Below are 21,433 nucleotides of genomic sequence, written 5' to 3'. Positions count from 1 at the left end.
CATGCGACTGATGGGGATGATGGCTTCCTGCGTCTACCTAGTTCCTCACGCTCGTCTGCGCATGCGCCCCATGCAAGAGTGGCGCTCGAGCCAATGTTGTCAGGCCAGCGCCCAATGACCCGACTACACCTCCAGATACCCACAGAACCGTTCCAAGGGGAACGGTCTCTGGATAACATGGTCCGGGAGATTTGCCTGCTCCTGTTCCCGAATAATGCACAAAATGCACCAGGCACCAGTCACGATGATCCGGGTGGCCCTGATGTGGACCCGCCAGCCTTGGTTCTCCCATCTCATGGGAATGTCAGTCTCCCCTCCCAGGAAGCTACCATGCCTGTACAACATGCTGTCTCAAGATCAGGGAGAGACACTACATCCATGCCCCCAAACACTCAATTTAGCAGCCTGGCTCCTGAAGTCATAGAGTTTGGGCACCTTTGACTCACTCGGAGATGCATGGACATACTCGGAGAGACTCGGAAACCTACCACCAGACATTGCTACTCCAGTAAGTGGAAGTGCTTTGTTACCTGAAGTAATACCAAGGGCATCAATCATTTTGATTGCTCCCCTAAAGATATTGTCCTGTACATAACCCACCTGTTAGAATCAGGACTGGTTTTCAATTCCCTAAAGGTCCACTTAGCCGCTCTTTCGGCATACACCACGTCCCAGAGCAGGGGTTCGTAGTGGAAGATTCCTGTGATTAAGGCCTTCATGGAGGGGGTAAAGAGACTTCATCCCTCTATCTCCAACCAGGGTCCCGGATGGGACCTGAATGTTGTTCTTACCAGACTAATGGGACCTCCCTTTCAACCATTGCACAAGGCTAGCCTTAAGGCACTCGCCTACAAGACCTCTGTTGGGTAAGAATTGGTGCAGTCCCACTGTGTGCGACTGCATAAGACCTGCTTGGTATGGTAACCCACCTTTTTGGTATAGGTCTGTACTACACAAGTTGTTAGTGTGACTGAGCAGCCAGACCTATCTCAAGAAGGGTACATGTGAGCTGTAGAGCTGTACAGATGAAATCCGTCAATACAAGTAGCCAAGTAACACTTACACTCAAGGTTTCAGTTATAAATAGTTATTTATTTAACATCAGTTTTAAATACATATTCTTTAAAAAGGCAATTCTTTGTAACAGTTGAGATAAACTTTGGAATACTTTTCAGAATCAATAAAGTTAGTGAATAATCTTTGGATATGCTCAATACATTTTTCCTACACCCTGAGGTGACTACAATTACAAGGATAGTATTTGCATTTATATATTACACCAATTTACTTTTGTGTTACGAAAGTAAAAAGGTTAGAACAGTTTCTTATAAAATGTGAGGACAACTGAATCCTCCACAGAAGTCTAGCCTTTCCCAGCAGTAACAGTATTCCACAAGCTACAACCTGTCAGGGACAAGCAATATCAAAGTCAATGGATTAGGAGAGTGCTTTTAGGGAGCCAGAACAGCCAAAGTCATTTGGACAAAGTCTATAGTTCTGATGCACTTCTTGGATAAAAAGTCTTGAACAAAGTCAAAGTTCAGAAAATCACTTGTAGGAATACAGTCTGTTAAGCCTGTGCAAAGGGAATTGAAATCAACTCAGAAAGTTTAAGCAGGTGCCATCCTCAAGTGAGACAGCACGACTTAAGGCAAGAAGGTAAATACCCCCAACCTCAAACAGTACCTCTGGTTAGAAGAAAAGGTGGTCCAGCTGGACTCCGTCTTGCTACAGCCAAGCAGACCCTGGTTCCTGAGCCTCAGTCATGGAGACAAGAGGGAGGACGTCTGGAGGGCTCCTCGGCAGTACTCAGGAAGGTCGTTGGCAGCTACGGGTTCTTTCCGATTCAGCGGCACTTCGCAGTTTCAGCGCTTCGTAAACAGCAATGATGTAGAACAAATCTCCGGTGGGACTTTCCTTGCTTCCTGGACTCTGGTGAGGGGACTCTGGATCAGGATTTCCTGCTTCTGGAGGGTCCTTGGGAGGCTCCTGGAGATTTTGGCCAGATCCGTTCTGCGGCAGACATTGCACTCGACTATGGACACTCGACCCCTGGCATTGGACTCCTGCAGCAATGGAGAGGCACAGCAAGTCGGGGATTGCACCAAAGTGGAGTTCGTCTCGGGGTTAGTTGGTCTCACTAACCCAAGGGGAGAAGTCGTTCCATTAGAGCTTCTCTGTTGAGGTGAAAAAGGAGGTCAGCACAGCACAGGGCTTCACCAGGCAATTCAAGGTCCAGGAGGTGGCAGCAAGCTTCTTTCACGGTTTCTTCTTCCGATGTTTCTCCCAGTGGTTGACTCTGTCTGTAGTCCCAAAACCTTTGCCTTTTAAGCAAGATTTGCCATTCATGCACAGCCTAGAATGTCAATCCCACAGCAATGTTACATAAGAAAGTAGGATAAGGGGCTACTAAGTAACCCTCCAGCACTCCACATAGGATGGTGTGTGCTGGACCTAAAAAAAGAAAAAAGGTAAGTAAAGTTAATTTCACTTTACTATTTCTTCAGAACTATAGTTCCCCCAAGAAAAGGTTTTTAAACCTTAAAATAAATCCAAAGGTTTTCTCAGTGACACTGCACTGAAGGTGCTGTGTCTCACCATACAAAAAGCAGGGAAAACACAAAATCCAAATTGGGTAAAAACACGACAGAGGTGAGAAAAAGGTCCTACGCAGGAGTTAAAATTAAAAAGTCCTTAGTCCAGCAAAAGAGCTGGGGGTCTCTAAGGTGGAAGGATTTTAGCAGAGAAATGAAAATTGTCCCTAAACAACTGCCTTCTTAATGGCGATCACCTCCATATGGAGAGTTGGTGAACTGCAGGCCCTTTCAGTTCAGGACCCCTTCGTCACGATTCACAAAGACAAGGTGGTTTTGCGCACACACCCACGCTTTGTGCCCAAATGTATCTCAAAGTTCCATGTAAACCAGTCCATAGAACTACCCACCTTTATCCAGAACCCCACTAACATGGCAGAAAGGAGCGTCCATACACTAGATGTGAGGAGAGCGGTAATTTACTATCTGGAAAAGACAAAGCCACTAAGAAAAACAAACCAGTTATTCGTATCAGTGGCAGCTGGTAGAGAAGGGGACACCATCTCTAAGTCAGCTATTTCCAAGTGGATCGTAAACCGCATCGCACTGTGTTAATCTCTTGCCAAGTTTCATTGTAAATGTTCTGCTCGTGTCCATTTGCAAAGCAGCAACCTGGAGTTCTGTACACACCTTTACACAACAATACTGCCTAGATACACACACTCTAGGTCTGATTCTCAGGTGGGACAAGCAGTGCTAAGACATCTCTTTGCTACTGTTCCTTCACACCACCCCACCACCATCTCTGGGTACTGCTCGCTAGTCTATGCACAACATATGATTCTAAGCAGATCCACAAACATCAGAAGACATACATTACTCACAATCATCAAACATACGATTACTGTATCTGCCTAGATTCACATGTACCCACCCTTCCTCCCCTCTTGGAGTGGAAGGAACATAGACTTCTTACCCCTTCTCTCTTCTGTACTCACTCATGTACACTATAAGGCTCCTTCCTGGCAGAAAAAAACAACCAGTGGGAATTCGACATGTGAGGGATTTTGGGTACACTACACGTCACATTAGGGGATAGTGTTAGTCACAACCATGTCAACGTCCCTTTCGATCTTCGATAAAAAGATGCAATACTCTGCGATTACCATTGGATGTCGGACTATTTGCACATCATGTGAATCTAAGCAAATACAATCATCAGAAATACGATTTCAGTGAGTAATGTATGACTTTCCTGGATTGGCATTGCATAACATAAGTACAAAGAGAGGGTGAGACCAATTTACATGAGGTATAAACTTTCATTTATTTGTGTGCAGTTGTTTCTGCGAGGTGACCAGGCACTGAACTCGACTTGAATCTTGGTATAGTAGTGAAATGCAACACGGCGTACTTGCCAAGCCTTACTATTCAATAAGGAGATTGAGGTTCCCAATGAATGGTTATCCTCTCTCCGAGAATTCCTGGGAGCCGGTTTCCAATATCAATGCATGCCAGCTCATTGGTCAGTTTCATCGCCTGCATCCGGGGAAGCCGGGCCTCTCGGCATAGAGGGGGGCATACTGTCACCGGTCGGCGGGAAGAGATGGAGGTTCCTCCGTTGATGAGCCGGCAATATACTGCCACTATATCATTTGTTGTGATATAGTGGCAGTGTGTTTGCACGCACTACATTCATGGCAGTATTGCTATATAAATAGTGGGCCACACTTTCTGTGCAAAACAGCAAACCAGACTTCATCAAAGTTGTAGCTGTGGCGAGTACAGAGCAATACAACATAAGCAATCTACACTTGAGAAGCTTGTGCGGATTTCTCTGCATGGGGAGAGTGGCATACGTAGGTTTAACCGTGGCAGTTAACACAAAATGCAGTGACAAAGTGGGAAAAGTTAGTCTTAAATCAAACTGCTGGCCAAGCCTGACTGTGCTGTGAGTTCTCGGGGTGGTGACAAAAACCGCTGCAGCGGAAGTAAGTGCAGTAATACAGTGGCTTCTCACAAATGTCATTTGTTATTCCTCTGTTTATTTACAGCGCAGACGATTGAAACATCAGTGTATTTATTAGTGGTCATTTTGTTCAGGGATGCACGTTGTCCTTTTACTGAGATTAATCTGTTCAATATGGCTATAGCCATATAGTTTGAGAGTTAATTGTGGCAGAATAAGATGTTGTTCCCTATACAAATTATTGCAAACTTGCCCCTAATAACATGTGACCTTTGATGTCTGCTTAGCTTGAAGAGGGCAAACGCATAAACCACTGAGATTGAATTCAGCGCAGGTAGGGGAAGAATTTGGCTGCTGTTTTGAGTGCAAACTCCTGTAATGCAGAAATGGAAGCTGGGTAATCTTCGGATTTAATCGATGGCTTCTACTTTTGAGACGTCATTCAAGGAAGATGGCGAAATGTTTATTTGCGGGAGGTGGGCATTACTCCCTAAGGCCCAGAGTTTAGCATAATGGTCACATCCTCATTTTATTTGGAAAAAAGAGGGGGTGAGGCACGCACTCTAGTTCCCACTTTGTGTACCTTCTGCAGTTCAGTTGCTCTTCTCCTCCAAGTGCTTTCATGCCTCTTGCAATCTTCACGGAGGCAGTCTGTTCAGGTGTTGCTGATTCATACCAAATTTGGCCTCCGGGAATTCTGGTAGCTGTAGTCAATGCTGGTAGCCAGGAACCAACTACCCTCCAATTGCACAATAAAAATCCCACGGTGGGGGTAAGGGGGAAAACCAGCATTATGGCTCTCCTAAGTGGGGCATGGGTGACCCCGGTGCTGAGCCTCTGGAGCCCGGGACTCCCGAATCAATATTTGGAAAAAAGAGGGGATGAGGCGCTCACTCTAGTTCCCGGCTTTGTGTTCCTTCTGCGGTTCAGTTGCTCTTCTCCTCCAAGCGCTTCCTCCATCCTCATCTTATGAACGGTCCTGCTCCATTCTGGTAAGGCACTTAAGACACTGTTCTTCTCTGGCTAAATCTCCTCATACGTGCAGACCCTCTCAGTCTTCAGTGTTGGCGCTCACGGGTAAAAGAGCACTCTGCATAACCTCTATGAAATCATGCCTCAGCGGTCAATGACGGATGGGGGAGGGGCGGTGTGTAGGGTGGTGACTATGCTGGAACTTTCATGTTCGCACAGCCATATTGCCCTTGAGGCTTGTGGCTCTAGCTCTTAAGTAAGGGGCGATCATGGGTATAAGCATTATTGTGTCTCTAGTCACTAATACAGCCGGGGTTGGTAGAACAAATGGCTTTAGTATGAATTGTCAAGCTCGGTGTGCCATAAGAACTTTAAGTGCCCCCTTGCATGACCGGTTTTCTTGATCACCATGGTGAAAGGCCATATGTGAAGATGAGAGATGGCTCATCGCATTCTTGTGCCGCATACAGGATCTGTTTCACACGTTTTTCTCTACACCACGTTCTGTGTTGACACCGCCACAGGATAATGTGCATCCAAACCAGCGGAATATGGGCAGCTCATCACCTGCACCAACCAATAATGAACACCAAATGTATTTATTCATTTCTACAGCGCCGGAGCCTGCAGGCATCAGGGCGCCACATGTACACGCAGAATCACATTAGTCATTGTGTCATTGCTCAGCAATGTCATTGTCAGTGTCATTGCTCAAATCTGTCATTGCTCAGCAATGGGCCCCAAACCGATTTTCGAAGTGGACCAATCCAGATTTCCAGAAAGATAAATGCATCTGTTAGAGAAATCGGTATGCAAGATAACGGCTCCAATATGAATCCTGACAGTCTCGACTAAATGTTTTATCATCGGGTGGTCGATCAAATGATACTCATTTGAGTAATGGTTACTTTTTCGCTGTTAACTGAAGCTGCCTTTTTTGGCATACATCACGTTACTTAAAATAATGTTGTATTCTATCTCAACAAGCACTATGTAACATTTAGTTATTATTACCTTAAGTTTAAATTAGTTATTCTAACAAAGTTATGCCCAAGTCTAGTCTGTTCCTTAATGCTTGCTTCACAGTGCTATTGCAAAAGCAGGGGAAAGTATGGATTCCAAGAAGGAAGTGGAGAAGAAAGCACCTATAAAAGTAGTCGAAAACAAAAATAAATGTTCTCAAGCTAAGCTTCTAGCTGGAGCTGTGAAGCACAGAAGGTACATTTCCAATCACATAATGTCTTTACATCTCTCTAAAGGCCGAATTGTGTACTTCATTTGCTTGTGGAAAGAATTGTAATGTTATTGTCGCACACAAACATGCACAAGTACTGACTAACATGCCTGTACACAAACAGGCAGAAGTTGTATATCTTTTTGATTTGGGTGCATATATGCTGTATGTAAAGCTTTTAAATGTTGTGTATCTTACGTACACGTCTTCTGATCTTTCAAGAACCATTCTTGTTTTCAGTACTAATCGCAGATTATTCACGAATGTTACCTTTATTCGACAGGCTAGATGTTGGTCAGGTTTTTCTGCATTTGTCTACCTCTTGGTTTTTGTCTACATTTCACCTGCATGCCAGTTATTTTATTTGAGGTTCTGGGAATGCTCCAAATTGCAGTACAATCTCTATGAAACATGGGAACGCGTTTATATACTTAAACTTAAAACCTTTTTTAAGTTTAGCTGGAGAAAGCCTACCCCCTCTAAAAAATAATTCATGCACATCGTTTAGCGACTATTGCCAATCGGTAGACCACCTGAAGCATAGCTTTGTTCTGATTGGAGCCTTCCCTGATTACCATTTTTGTTTCCATGTCTGCGTCCACATGAGGAAGGTCAGACTATATGTGTGCAAACAATACTTAATCATATTTTAATAATAGTATTTGCTTAAAATGTTTATAAATAGTGTGACAAATACAAGGAGTTCATCACCTCTTCTCCAGGGGGGAATCCACCCCCTTTGGGTTTAGGGCGGTAATCCAGTTACCTTTAACACACCCTAGGGGATGGGGTAAGCAGGACTCTCTAGAGGTGACTTCCCCTTATGGGGGCAGGAAACCCCCAGACGGACTTAAATCACTATCCCTGCCCCCAGACACTAACATCTTTGTGGGATATAAGGGATTAAAAGGGTATGATAAACCTATGGTCCCTTTAATGGCTACCACTGCTTCTGACCCCAACTTTATTCAATCCTTCTCCTGGAAAACAGCAGAACGGTGGAAAGACCAGCCTCGTGGAAGCGCATCCGAACAAAGAACAATCAGAAATAAGTATCTGCACAGCACATGGAGTTAAATGGCGGCACCAACCACAGTGGGTCTGGGGACGCTTGTAGAGGGCGTTGTGCCCAGAGATCTGAACTAATTGAGTGGAACGAGACCCGGCAGGCGAACCACATGAGCCGTGTGACGTGACAGCCAGAACGAGCATGAAAGGACCGAGGTACAGCCCAGAGGAGCTGCCCACAGATTCCCATACCTAGCAAGTAGAAACCGAGAAGATGCTGGCCGACGAGGAGTCGAGTGGATGACTCGTGTAAGCGGCTGCATGGCAAGAGGAGACTCAGGCGGACTACATAGCTCTCCCAGGGAGCACCTTTAGTCACACACAGGTGTGCAGTAGCTCCAGGGGAACAGCAGATGGGCGGTGAGGCAGGGAAAGAGCCAAGAAGCCCCAGAGGGGAGACAGACAGAGAGATGCCCCAGAGAGGGGGAGAATACCTAGAAGCCCCAGAGACAGGAGGAAAAGTGAGAAAAGGCCTGGAGAGGGAAGCATACTGAGAATCCCCAGAGTCGGTAAAGAGACACAAGGGTGGGAGTCAGAAGCCTTCAGGCTGTGTCCCACAGTCGGTTAGTTTGTTTTCTTAAGACATGGAAAAAGAAACTAGGCTACAATAGGATTCGGGCTAGAGGACTGTATTCCTTTTCAGCCACATTTATACCTGACGGGCACCTTTTTTAACTTTCTTTTGTATGGCGCAAGGATTAGTAGCACCGGCCTAGTGACAGTCTTCTTTCTTTAAAGAAAAATAAAAACTTGTGAGAATCCTACCTCCTCGTCAGTCTTTTGATTTTGACTTACCACAATAGGTATGAATTACTTTTAAAAGGCAAACAATGTGCAAGTACTGTTTGGACAAATACTGAGCAACAATAGACCCTTCCCCACTTCTAACTACTGACCGTATGCTGGTTGACTCTCCATGCACAACCGCTCTCTTTTCAAGTTGTACCTCGGTTTACTCACTATCTTGTTCTCTCTGATCTCCCTCTGCACTCAACCTCACCATCCCATACCCTCCCTGTGCCTCCTCTCGCTTTCTCTCTTTCTCCCTTTTCTCCCCACTCCACTGGAACCCACTACCCATTACCAATCAAAACCAGTTCAACTGTGGATCTCCTCGAAGCTCGGCTTAACCGTCTTACCTGCTAGAGAGGAAACTCCCCCTGCCCTCTCCCTTCCTGACCCCACCAATGCTTCCTGTATTGTTTAATAAAGTAATTGTGTTCAGTTAAATAATACTTCTCTTCAGTTTGAAGCCCTTGTCCCCTTAGGTTAATGTTACCTTTGTAGGTCACCTGTCGTTTGTCCCTAGTATATGTCCTACTTTTATACTCCCTAATTAAGTGGCTTACCACTTGTTCTCATCTGTGTGCTATTGTACAGGCATACTTTGTGGTAATACCGTCACGATCTGTAAATGTGTTATCGTAAGTAATTTTTGATCGCAGTAAACATCCCTGTCTTTAAAAATAAATGAAAACACAAATAGTAAAAATAACTTCTGAGTGTGTACTGCATTTAAGGAATTGAGGAGAATACTCAGCAAATGCAAAGACGGATCTATAAAAAATATGCAAGTTAAAATTAGATCAGGTTGCCACACACCCTTTAATAAGATGTGCAAACTTAGTAATTATTTGCAAAAGCCAGCAAAATAAGTGGTAGCATGTTTTTCTAATGGTGCAGACCAATAACGCATTGGTAGTTCCCACGCGAATGTTTTCTTTTATCTGTTTGTCGTGGGGATTTTTGGAAGAATCATTGTGGAAAACCTGCACTTGTGTCTACTTCTTTTGCTATGTATCATATCATTTCTCAATGTTTTGTGGAATTGTCAAGTTTTCAGCAAATTTGAAGAAGACTAATGAAAAATGCACCACCTCTAACTGAGCTGGAAAACATGAGCCCTACACACTTAGTAATTATTTGAAAAAACTGTGTATGTTTGCAACATTGCACTTCATAAAATCATCCAATGTGATAAATATGCTTAGAAAACAGATTTTTCTTTAAGTTGCGCTTTGCATTGGTTGCAAGTTTGTGGGAGCTTGGACTCAGCACAAACATTCCTCTTGGTCGCAAGCATTGGCAGGCAGGAGATACACCTTGATATATTTGTATGGTTTTGTGGTCAGCTGGGTGGCTGCTCAACTACTACCACATCCTGATAAGCAACCAATATGGTGGGGCTAGGGTTTCAAGCTCCTGCTGCCCCACATACTCTGTTGCTCAGTGATGGTAGGAAATGGGCCATGAAAGCGATGTTGTGCAATTTTACCCAATTCTGTTCCTTAAGAAGCCTTTTCAGGCACACTTTTTTTCACTGCATGCTAGTCCCAATGCACGTTGAGCCTTGAGGGGGCATTAAATCGCCTTAAGCATTTGCTTTCCAAGACCTGGTTCTGCTTTTGCCAAGACCAACACGACTTGCTACCTGGTGTTCTTTGTATCTGCATAAAATGAATGCAAGCCCTTCTAGACGCATTGGGTCCCTAGAGCATGGCCCTGTCTATTGTCTTCCATTACTCAACCTGAACTGGAATAAGTCACTAGAAGTGTGACAAAATGACTATTGGTCTGCAGGAGTACAGGGATGAGTAGTGAATACATCTCATGCTCTCCCCCACACTACTACTAAACCAGCAGTAACAATCATAGAGGTGAAACGGGCACAGCCCAATGGGTATACCTCCTTCACCTCTAAGGTTAGCTCAGGTCAAGGGCAGGATGTGCTCTTGAGGAGGGATGTCAGCTTGTACTATTGTTGTTTGGTCTGCTTCTGTACTATGTCCAACAAATGCTTCTATATAAATAGCGTATTTTAATTAAACTAAAAATATAAACAAACTAATAAAAACACTGCAACCAACTGTTGTAAAGGAAAACACATAGAATGTAGACTTTGGAATATAAGGGGCACTCTTGGTTAAAGATAGGGGGTGCACAGACAGCAGCAATTGATGCCGTTACAAGGTAGGGAGTGGGATATTGCAAGGCTCTAGGGCCCTTTAATGTATGCCTGGGGGACACAACCACTTCAAATGCCTTGTAATGCGTGTCATTGGGGCTCAACACCGTGGAGCCAGAATTATATGTGCTTTAAATGGGTCGAGTCAGTGTTGTGACGTTTTGAGTCAGTGTTAACCACTGCATAACGTGTGCTGAAATGGTCCAAAGATGTGGTGCAGCCGTGTAGCAGTTTTTCCTAAAATTTTGCTGAATAAACCATGCAGGTAATGGGGTCCAGTAAGCCTCTCGAATTCTTAGTCAACTTGAAAGGGTCCCATGATGTAGTGCGATTCCTCAACTGCGATCAGCTCAAATTGTGGCATGCTCATCAGCAGCTCAGCATATGGAAGTACCAGCAAATGTTAGTCGGCCCAAGGTGCTTTCAGTGGTTTCAAAAACGTCTCCAAGCAGTCGAGCCAGCTCAAAACGGTTAAAGGGTGTAAAGCAGCATCCAGAGCTGGTGCTTGACGTCTGCGTACTGTGGGGAACCCCGTCCAGGGTCATCAGTTAACAAAGTAAGTACTTTCTTCTGCACTTCCCAACCAGGAAAGCATGTAGCAAGCACTTGCAGGGTTCTGTCCCCTCCAATGATAGGGCCTGGACACCAGTGCTCTCAGCTGTAGTAGGTCTTGTCTAAACAAAAGAGGTGATGACTGGAAGGTTTAGAATGTATCTTAATCTCTGTATCTCTTCGGGCAACTCTTCAGACCATCGTTCTTCATCCTGCCAAGCCATTAGAAAAAGGGATAGGTCATGTCTAGCCAGCAGTCACTCCAAATATTCCCATGCGATGGTTAGGGGGAAGAGCTTGCCTATTCCTTGGAGCTCCCTGTCTTCAGGACTAATGAAGAGGATTTAGGGGTAGACTGTACTCCCAACAGCATTCCAGGTGAACCCTTCTTTCAGAGTTCAAATATGAATCAAATAAGGGGAATGTCTCCCCCTTTATATGGGCAAAACACCACTGCAAGTTGGTACCTTTTTTGAAAGTGGTCCAATCATGACTGCTGTTTTAGAAACTTCTTGCCTGATGTCATACCCAGATTGCTTTGCCTGCAAGAAATGTGGAGGGGCGCGCAGGAAGTTTAGGAGCTGTAGGAAAATCCATGACCCCGCTGCAGACTGTACCTCTCTCCTTGGCTATACTGACCCCGCCTCCTTCCTCTGTCTGCCTACATAAAAGGTCTTCAGTAGTCGGCACCCTAGTGTGAGTTACCCATTGTAGTGACATGGTTCCCAGCTGATCCCTCCGTGAGAGTTATTGTGCCCTGGAGAAGTTGACAATCCTTCTCATGGTTATCAAAGCAGGGGTTTCCTAGGTGGGGGACCCTGTGACTAATTGGATTCTGCTCTGCAGCAGTACAAGGATGATTAGGGGTAAAATGGCCCACTCAGCTCTCACACTTCTACATACCAAAATGCAACAAAATCATAAAGGTAAAACAGGGACAATTAAGAGATATATCTCAGTCGTCTTTTGTGGTAACGTGGGCCAAGGAAAGGCTATACTCTCCAGAGGGGTGTGAACATGAACCGGTAGTGACCCAAACAACACAGTAGCACAGTCCAAAATAAAGGGAATGGCCAATCCAGATTCTATACAAATATAAACACTTTAAATAGACCATCTGCACATAGAACGAAAGGAGAGTACTGCACAAAAACATACACCAAAGGAAGAACAGAGAAGATGCAACAGACTGGAGAAAGTAGCACTCTGAGCATGGTTCGGGGGATAGTAGGTAAGGTACTACCACAAAAAGGATATCTTGTAGAAAACAGTAGCGATCCTGACCTAAGCAGTCCCTAGGGCCCAAGTGAACTGTGGGGGCAGTTCAGAGTAAACCGTACCTGGATTCAGTTCTTGGTGGCTGACGCAGTCAGACCCGGGGTCGTGCGATGATGCAAGCTTATAAGGCTCAGTTCTGGCACATAGGATCATGAAAGCCCTGGCAGCAAGCAAGCGTCGAGTAGGGGCGAATGCTGGTGCGGTGTGCGGTTGAACGGCAGCTCTTCAAAGGTGCAGGTCAGGATGGTCCCAGGAACGCTTCGCAGTTGGCCAGGCCGACTCGGGCCTTAGCTGCTGGGAGGGGTCGATGAGTGATGCTCCAGCGGTTCAAGTCGATGGGCAACGATCATCGAAATAGTTGTTTTGGATGCATCGATGTGTGATCTATGAGGTGACAATTCTAGCCTAGCTGGCCCAAGCTGTGGTTTTAACCCCTGATTAGAGTCGGCGAGTGACTCTCCAGTGATTTGGCTCGGGTCCCAGCATTGAGCAGTCGCTTCGGGTGTACCAGATGACGAGCGTTGGCTGGGACACGATGCTGTGTCGAGCTGGTGGCAGGAGCAAGCAAATGTTCTGTTGGTGGAGGAGCACAGCAAACAGCTGTATTCTCGCTCCGCATTATTTGTGAACGTGGCACTATTGCACTGTGCCACGGAAGAAAAAGCAGCCCTAGATTCCAGCTGTCTAGCGTGCATAAAAAAGCTGCTCGGCAGCCGCTCGGCACACGCGATTCATCCGCATTTATTTCGGGTCCCGCCTCAAAAGCATTACATCAGCCACAGCAACGGCTTTTGCCTCACGAAAAGGGCACTAAGAAGGAGTGCCGGTGGTCTGTCTTTTTGGAGCTGGAATCTACGGCTGCTTTTTCTTCCATGGCACAGTGCAATAGTGCCACGTTCACAAATAGTGCGGAGCAAAAACACACATGAATGGGAGCAATTAGCTTACCCACATAAGGAGTGGATACCCCTTGGTTAGAACCAAAGTCCTGAAGAAGATGACCTGAAGAAAACATGGTTATGAAACCGGTCGACCTCGATACAGCATGAGCGGGTCTCATGCGTTTTTATGATTTGTGTACAGAACAACTGGGCACAGACTCACTTAATTCGATTTGACCTGTGATACATACCGGGTCTCCAAACAAAATTCTTACCTGCACATTTTTTAGATGTTGGAACAGAACCTTATAGCAGAGGTTCCATTGATGTATTGTGTGTTATGAGTATAAATTGACGGACTTTTCTAGCGGCTGGCACCACATTGGACAATAAAAAGAGTTTTTTTACACAATGTCATGCGAATACAGCCCTAAAATCTCTAAGCATTAGGCATTATCTAATGTAAAATGCCTATCTCTTCTCAAACATTGGGGATTGATTTTTAATTGTATAACTTGCAATTGTATTAATAGATGGAAGGTTACTTGCACTAGGTTCCTTTTTGCTATTATTCAGAGGTGGAAGGTCCAAAATTGGGATCAACACACTGAAACATAAGATAAATAAACAAATATGAGAACAATGTTTTGCTGCCTTATGTGATAGATTCTATCAGCCCACATATTGTGTTGAACAGAATAATTCTTCTACAGACCATGATAGTGTGTTACAATGTATCTAATTTCTCGGTAGAAATGTAAATACAGACCTAGTGTAGGTTGAATTAACAATACCCTTAGTGTTATAATCCCAGTAGACACCATGTCAAAACCAGGCATGGTTTACATTTATTTATTAATCACATTACCAGCAGATTCTGGGATCCCACAATTACTTGTTTTGGTCAGGGCTGCTTATGGTAAAAGTAGGCCCCTGTCTTTTGTAACTTTGGGTACTGGCAGGCTATGTTCAGGAATGCGGATGTGACCTCTGAACCTGCTATGTTGCTACTACAAGGCATCTGCTTGGGGATGTCAGTCGACGGTCACAACAGAGGTACATGTGCGCACTATACATTTTGGCATGGATCGTTTGAACGTAAGCTTCATGCGCAGAGCTCTTAGAGGCAGAATTGCCCACCTCATTTTATTAATAAAAATGAACCTCTATTTCACCCTTTCAGATGGCATTCCGGTACAAGTAGTGCATTCACTGTGTGTGTGTTTGAGGCTTTATGTGTATTGGGGATTGATTACGTGAGGGGATTTGTGTGGGTGTGGTCTGAATGTAACAAAATAATGGGTGCCACCAAGCCTTGGATCACAGTAAGAGAATTGTTCCCATTTCTGTTGAATTCCCAATCCAGCAGAGCTAGATCTGAATGCCAGGAAATGAAATTTGTACTCCGTCCCCAGCCATCTATAACTCAAAAAGCCATCTATTTGCATCCCCATCTATCTATCAGTGCTTTCTGTTATCCACATATTTATCCTCTCGTTTATTGATCTACTGTTACTCATTCAACCATCCATCCACTCGGCCTCCACTCATTCACTGACACATCAGCCCCTCACTCATTGTCAATCCTGTACTTCTCTATCTACAGTCTGTGATGATCTCCTCTCACATGACCAGGGGACGGCAGCCACTACCTGATCCTGACCCTGGGGGTGGTATTATGAGAGGTGATCATGTGGAAGGTCATGTGGAGGGGGACTACCATCAGGATGAAGTGATGACTTCACTGAAAAAAGGCACAATATTTCGTCTCTCCTTCTGAAACTATAGCCTCTAACATACTAATAGCATGCTGCCAATCTGAAGACAATACCATTATACCCAACACAGATTAAACATCTCTTATTTCCAATGATCTTCATTTTCTGAAACAATACAAACATAAAGATCCTAAAAATTTTAGGGACTTCAAATCCCATAAAGCCTCAAGTACTGAGATGAGTTCGATGAAGGAGTTAATGCAGAATGAAGGAAACATCAATTCAAATGTGCAGTCGTTGTTTTGGGGGAACTCAGCTGCGTAGGACATTTAAACCCGCTCAGCATCTGCAGGTATGGAAAGGAGAAGCTAGCTGTGAGCTAGTTAGAGTGGAGCGGGAACCAGGACCGGCAGCAGAAGTGAAGAGGTGAACTGTGCGGGGCGAAGCAGACTCTTACAAGTATTGCCCAGAGAGGGCAGGGAGAGGTGTCACAGAGACTTCAGAGGGACCACTTAGAGTGCAACGACAAACATAGTGTAAGCTCGGCCCGGTGAAAACCCATTTTCACCGACACACGAACACTGAGCAGACACTGGAACCGAACAGGGGTCAGTGAGGCTGGGGAAGCCTTCCAGGAGTTGCTGCTTCACTGCAGCAACATGCCATGGTCCAAAGACGCCAATCAACGCCAGTGAGTCTGCCTAAAGGTGCTGGGGGCCCTGGGATGTGTGGACAAGCATATGGACAGATACATTAATCTTTTGAATACTGAGCATGTAAATGAAAGAGACAGAACTTATACAAATCTTCATGGGAAAGAGAGCCACATGGGGAAAGCTGGAGTAAATGTTATCCGCAGAAGATAAACATTAAGAAGGGCATAATTTGTACAAGTTTCCTTACACGAGAGCTCAGTTTGGAGAGGATTGGAACTACCATTTCCACAAGCTAAAGAGGTGTTAGCAGTGTAAAGGAACAAATGTGTTCTACCAAGAAGAAAACTAAATACTGTAGAAAGTCCTGGTGAAAGGAACCATCAAGCAAATAGTCATTTTGGGAAAAGATGCATGCTAGGAGAGTACACAAGGGGATCTTCAAGACCCAGAAGGGGAATTCCTGGCAGGGGAGTATACCAGGAGTTTCAAACTTTTTTGAAGAAGGAAGATACTTTTTGCTATCCTGAAGAAAGACTCATTAAGAAAGAGACATTCCATCTACTCTTATAGATTCATTGAAATCTTTTCTTTGCCATCCTGAAAATAATACTGTCATCTATTCCAGGGGAAGGGAACCAGACCCTGAATGCAGAGACTATTTGTTGGATTTTCATATTTGATTTTTGGCTAATTTGCACATTCTGCTGGATCCACTAGCTGTTGCAAGGGTTTTTGTACAGCTCTTGAACTTCTCGAAGGAAGTTCCTGTGTTTTTATTTTTCATTGTAAAACTTGAATGTTCATTGTTCATTGGATGCATAGATGTAGATCTATTTCTGGGGCTTTTGGATCTGCTTAGAATAACATGCTTTGTATCCGACGACATCTAGTGGTTGGTGCAGAGTATTACATTATTTCTTTTCGGAGTTGAAAATAGGACATCAACGAGGCGTTAAGGTCCTTAGATGGATTTTTTTTCCACCATCAGTTTGGTCGCATTATGCAGAGTTCATTAAGATTAATACTTAGCTCGAGATCGAGCAATACTTATTTGTTACTGTCTTCGTTGCCGGAGATCACTCGACAGAGCCTACTACTTGCTAGGGAATCGGCAGTAGATGGTTTAAAGACACCCTACACAGTAGGGAGAGTGGGGGAAAGACATATACAGAGATTGTCTCCATTTAAATCCCCCTTAGTTCATAAAGTCTCCCTGTCCACCAGCTTCGACAATGGAAAATATGCAATTTTTAAGTTTTGCTCAACATGCAATAAAAGCTTCTCCTGGAAGCATACATACAAGTTTGTAACTACTGTCTCCGTAGAAATCAGCAGGAGGAGAAGTGCCGAGCCGACAAGCTCTTTAACCCAAAGAAGCTTAAATATCGGCCGTTGAAACGCTGGGCGGCATACCTGATGCAGGATGAGGCACCTGCTGAAATCCCTGCCATAGCAGAGAACAGCCCTGGATTTGTTAGCGACACTGAGGAGGCATCTGATAGGGAACCTTTAGATTCCCGTGAGCCAGTCCCCAGCTACAAACGGCAGGTGTTGAGCACAGTTATGGAGGCTTCCTCTGGTGACAAGGCCAAACATTTAAAACGTTCTCACAGGGATCGGCCATGAACGACACCTGAAGCAAGTAGAAACCTAGTGACACACAAAACACTCAACTCCCGTTTTGACACATACGTCCGAGTTGCCACCATGATATCCTCAGTCCCGAGTGGCTCTCACTCGACTCGCATTTCAAAACCGTCACAGCCACTGAAAATAACTTCTGCTCTGAGATTAGCTATTCTCACTACATTACAAAAAACTCAGGCACCGAAATCAACAATTTCAGCGCCAGTTTGTAAAATTCAAAAGTCCAGTCACACAGTCCCACTACCAAGCGAGGAACAGACAGTTCAGGGGGATGAGGCGGTCTTTCCACTTATATTATCTGTCACTTCATGGGTAAAGGCCAGGCTTGATCAAATCATGAACAAAATGTCATCCTTTATGGTTTTTTGGATAAACAACCAATTAAGGGAAAGAACATTGTTTTTCAGGATGTAACACCACATAAAAAGACAAAACAAGTGCCCTCTCCTACATATAAGGACACCATTGCGGTGGAGGAATTTACAGAAGATGAGGACACATTTGAGGAAGATCCAGTGACTAACCCTGATGACCTTCCTTTTCTGTACCCTGACATTATCGATGATCCTGTTTCACTCCACCCCCGCAGACGACAATATTCTATTGGCTTTTTAAAAAAAGGCAGCACAGTACTTCAAATTAGAAATGCATGAGTCTGAGGAAGAGATGCAATTTGTAGATGAAATCCTTAACGAAAAGAAACAAATAGGGCATTCTATACCTCTATTGCAGTGAGTCAAGAGAAGGCTTATTCCCTCTCGCACCGCTCCTACACTCACAAAAGCGGTTAATCCCTGCATAGAGAAGAGGTTTAAATCTGCTCCATTAGACCCCCTTTACTTCGGAGGGCATCTAAATCGATACTCCCTAGTAGTCTCTAGTAGCCACAAGATGGCAGGGACATCTTTTCGCCTCTTCTGCCAGACAGAGAAATAACCTATATAATCTAAGTAAAAAGGTTTGCAATGCAGCATACCAGACAAAGATACCCCATGATACCCCATAACATTGTATTTATGGCTAGCTTTAATGGGGCGCAGTGGGACCACATGGAGGGGGGTGACTTATGATGCACATGAGCTCTTAAAATCCCTCGGCTAATGCAACGATTAAGAACACACTAGATGCTGCTGAAACAGCTGGCAGACTTGTAGCCGAGGCAACCCCATTCAAGAGACATGGATAGGTTCTGGTTACAGACCTGTAACTCAAGCCATCCTTTTTATTTTCTTTCATTTTTTTTAATGTACTTTTATTAATGGGTTTTAATAAAGACATTACATGAGTTGTGCCCACTTTGTGAAGGGCCATCACACCTCATAAACCTTCACACTATATAAAAACAACGTAACAATCAGAGGCCCTCCTCGATGTTCTCTCTGTCTATGGGGGGTGAAACAATTTAGCGCTACTAGGCGCGCCTCTAGAACTTCTTCAACTTCCACAAATTGTTTGCATATGCATCAGGGAATAGTACGGCAATTTCCTTATCGACCGCCACACCACCTGGTCCATATAACTGTCTTGAACACCACAACCCGCTGAGTGGAGACCATGTACGAGGACAACGAGAACAACCCTACTTCAAAGCGTAAAACGCAAAAACATGTAGCTGGTATTCCTCTAATCAGTCAAACCACTTGTCCGGAATATCTCCTGTTGCAACCTCTAGCCTTCTTCTGCAGGTTGTTCCGGCAAGGTACTCGGATGCTCTTCAGCTTTCTCTGCGTCCCAGAACAAGTATTCTTTCCCTTTCCATGATACCCTTAGTTTTGCAGGGTGCAAAATGCCTGCCTTTACTCCACGGTCAAGAAATCACTTCTTTAAAGCATTTAATAGTCTCCTTCTCTTTTCCGTGTCTGTGGCCAGGTCTGTGAATAGCTTAATCCTCTTCTCTTGATATTCCACGCTGCCCTTCCCTTTAGCAGCTTTTAAGATTCTTTCTTTGTCTCTGGCTTCAGACAGTTTGACAATAAGTGTTGACCCCATTGCAGGATCCCTCCTTTTTATCAATTTTGCATTGCTTGATTATATAACATTTGTCAATGTAGAAGGGGTCTTCTTCAATGTCCAAACCTAACCGCTCTGGAAGCTAGGAGGAGACGAAGGCTATCGGGTCATCGCCTTCTGCACCCAGTGGTAGGCCAATCACTCTAATCTGATTGTCCCGCACTGCATTTTCAAGTTCTTGCACTCTCCTTACCATGGCGTTGTTCCCCATATCACTGCCCCTATTTCCTTGTTCATCTTTGGGACTATTTGACTATTCTGCTGTTTTATCTCCGAGGTGCTATCTCCAAGGTTTTTGCTGTTCTCGTTTCGAACTGAGCCACCTTTTTACTCGGGCGAGTAAGCTTGCCTTCTATTTGTGTCACTGTTTTGTCGATGCGCCCAAGAAATTACATGAGGCTTTCTTGAGATGGGGACAATGCCTGGCATGAATGCCCCAAGGGGGCACGGCTTTCTTGTTGATCCACGCAGAGCGAAGAAATTCCCATCTGCCAGTTTCTCTTTTTTTTCTTAATTTTCCCACAAACCATCCCAGGTGCACTTTGCTGTCCCAATGTGGGGTGCTGCTGCACGGTTGGAGCAAAAGTAGAAGCTTGCCCTACAGTGCTCAATTTTATTCACGGCTCAATCTCTATGTACATCGAGGTGGTCATTCTAAGACCAGACCAGGATCATAACAGTCGGTACTCCGGCAAGAGAAAGTGGGGGGCTCCTTTTGCGTATCGCTCCCTTTCCTTGGCTTAGCGTTTCTCAGACGGCTCAAAATGATGTTTACATTATTTATATCTGCTTCTCATAACTCCCATAGCTAAGTGTGTTCCACTTTACAGAACTCTCGTTCCAGCAAGTTACCTGAGCCTAACATGGCCGCTGAGTAGTGATTATGTCATTGCCTTGTCTTAACAGAAACAATTGTTTCACTTGTGGCTTCTGTTGATGTATGTGAGGGAGCTTGGACGTAGGCCCACATCCAAGATGGCTGCCCTCGACCGGGCCGGGCCATGAGAGCACCCCTGATCCCTCTGTGACACTGGGGCCTTGGGACATCTCACAGGTAAGCCTGGAGGAGAGCACAGACTCGCTACTCCTCCTGCTCCGTGCCCAACACCATGATGTTTGTTCCCGGTCCCGTCTTTCAGCATGACACGCTGCGCTTGCCCGCGTCTTCTGGATGGCACCAACACTCACTAGGCACGGTCGTTCCATGCACACTCCGGGGAGCACCACTATGTTGTGGGGTCTTTCCCCTCCTTAAAAGGCTGCATACAGTGCTGACCGGCCCCCGGGGCCGGCTCCCCCCCCTCCATGAGCCCAGAGCGCACCAAGGACGTTCCCACACCGCTGCCATTTTAGCTACACAGCCCAAAGCCATCCTTTTAAATATGCCGATTGAGGACCATGTCTTAGTCGACAAGGCAGTGGATGATGCCTTAGAAATAGCCAAAAAAGAGCACAAAACTATGAAGACTTTAGGACAGATTACTAATAAATCTTATCAACAAAGGGGTTTGTTGTCTAACCGCTTTATGTTTCGTTAAGCTTCCCCAAAACATCTACTCGGGCAGGCTACACCTCGGGTAAAGTTTCAAGCTCTTGGTTTACCCTGGGTCAACAGGGTGCATCACAGTCTACCTTTCAAAGACCATTCAAAAGAGGTAGAAGTCGAGGAAGAGGCCAAACCTGTAGAGGAGCGGCCGCTGACTCTGGACCATGACCTTCTGATTCAGGTTCCTTCCATGTCACCCCGGTAGGGGGTCGGGTAACATCATTTACCCACGCTTTGGGAGAAAATAACATCAGCCAAGTGGGTGTTATCAACTGTCACAAAGGGTTATTGTGTGAAGTTCATTGAAAAAATGTGCAGTCTACCTCCAAAACACAAAAGGATGCTGCTTGACTACCTGAATATTCTACAAGCAGTAATCCACACCCTGTTAAACAAGGAAGCC

General features: G+C 44.9%; 1 protein-coding gene across 2 annotated transcripts in view; it reads left to right on the top strand.

Annotated features, from left to right (window-relative positions):
- Nucleotides 1–21,433, top strand: part of PSME3IP1 (proteasome activator subunit 3 interacting protein 1) — a 232,585-nt gene that overhangs the window by 114,346 nt on the left and 96,806 nt on the right. For both annotated transcript variants that reach the window (XM_069653393.1, XM_069653383.1), the window contains exon 5: nucleotides 6,561–6,693. In XM_069653393.1, the coding sequence (XP_069509494.1) occupies nucleotides 6,561–6,693 (133 nt within the window). The remainder of the gene's footprint in view (nucleotides 1–6,560; nucleotides 6,694–21,433) is intronic.

This window comes from Ambystoma mexicanum, chromosome 1p (genome assembly GCF_040938575.1).
Source record: "Ambystoma mexicanum isolate Mex_15411 chromosome 1p, UKY_AmexF1_1, whole genome shotgun sequence".
Lineage (NCBI taxonomy): Eukaryota > Metazoa > Chordata > Amphibia > Caudata > Ambystomatidae > Ambystoma > Ambystoma mexicanum.
This window is presented reverse-complemented; position numbering and strand designations above follow the sequence as displayed.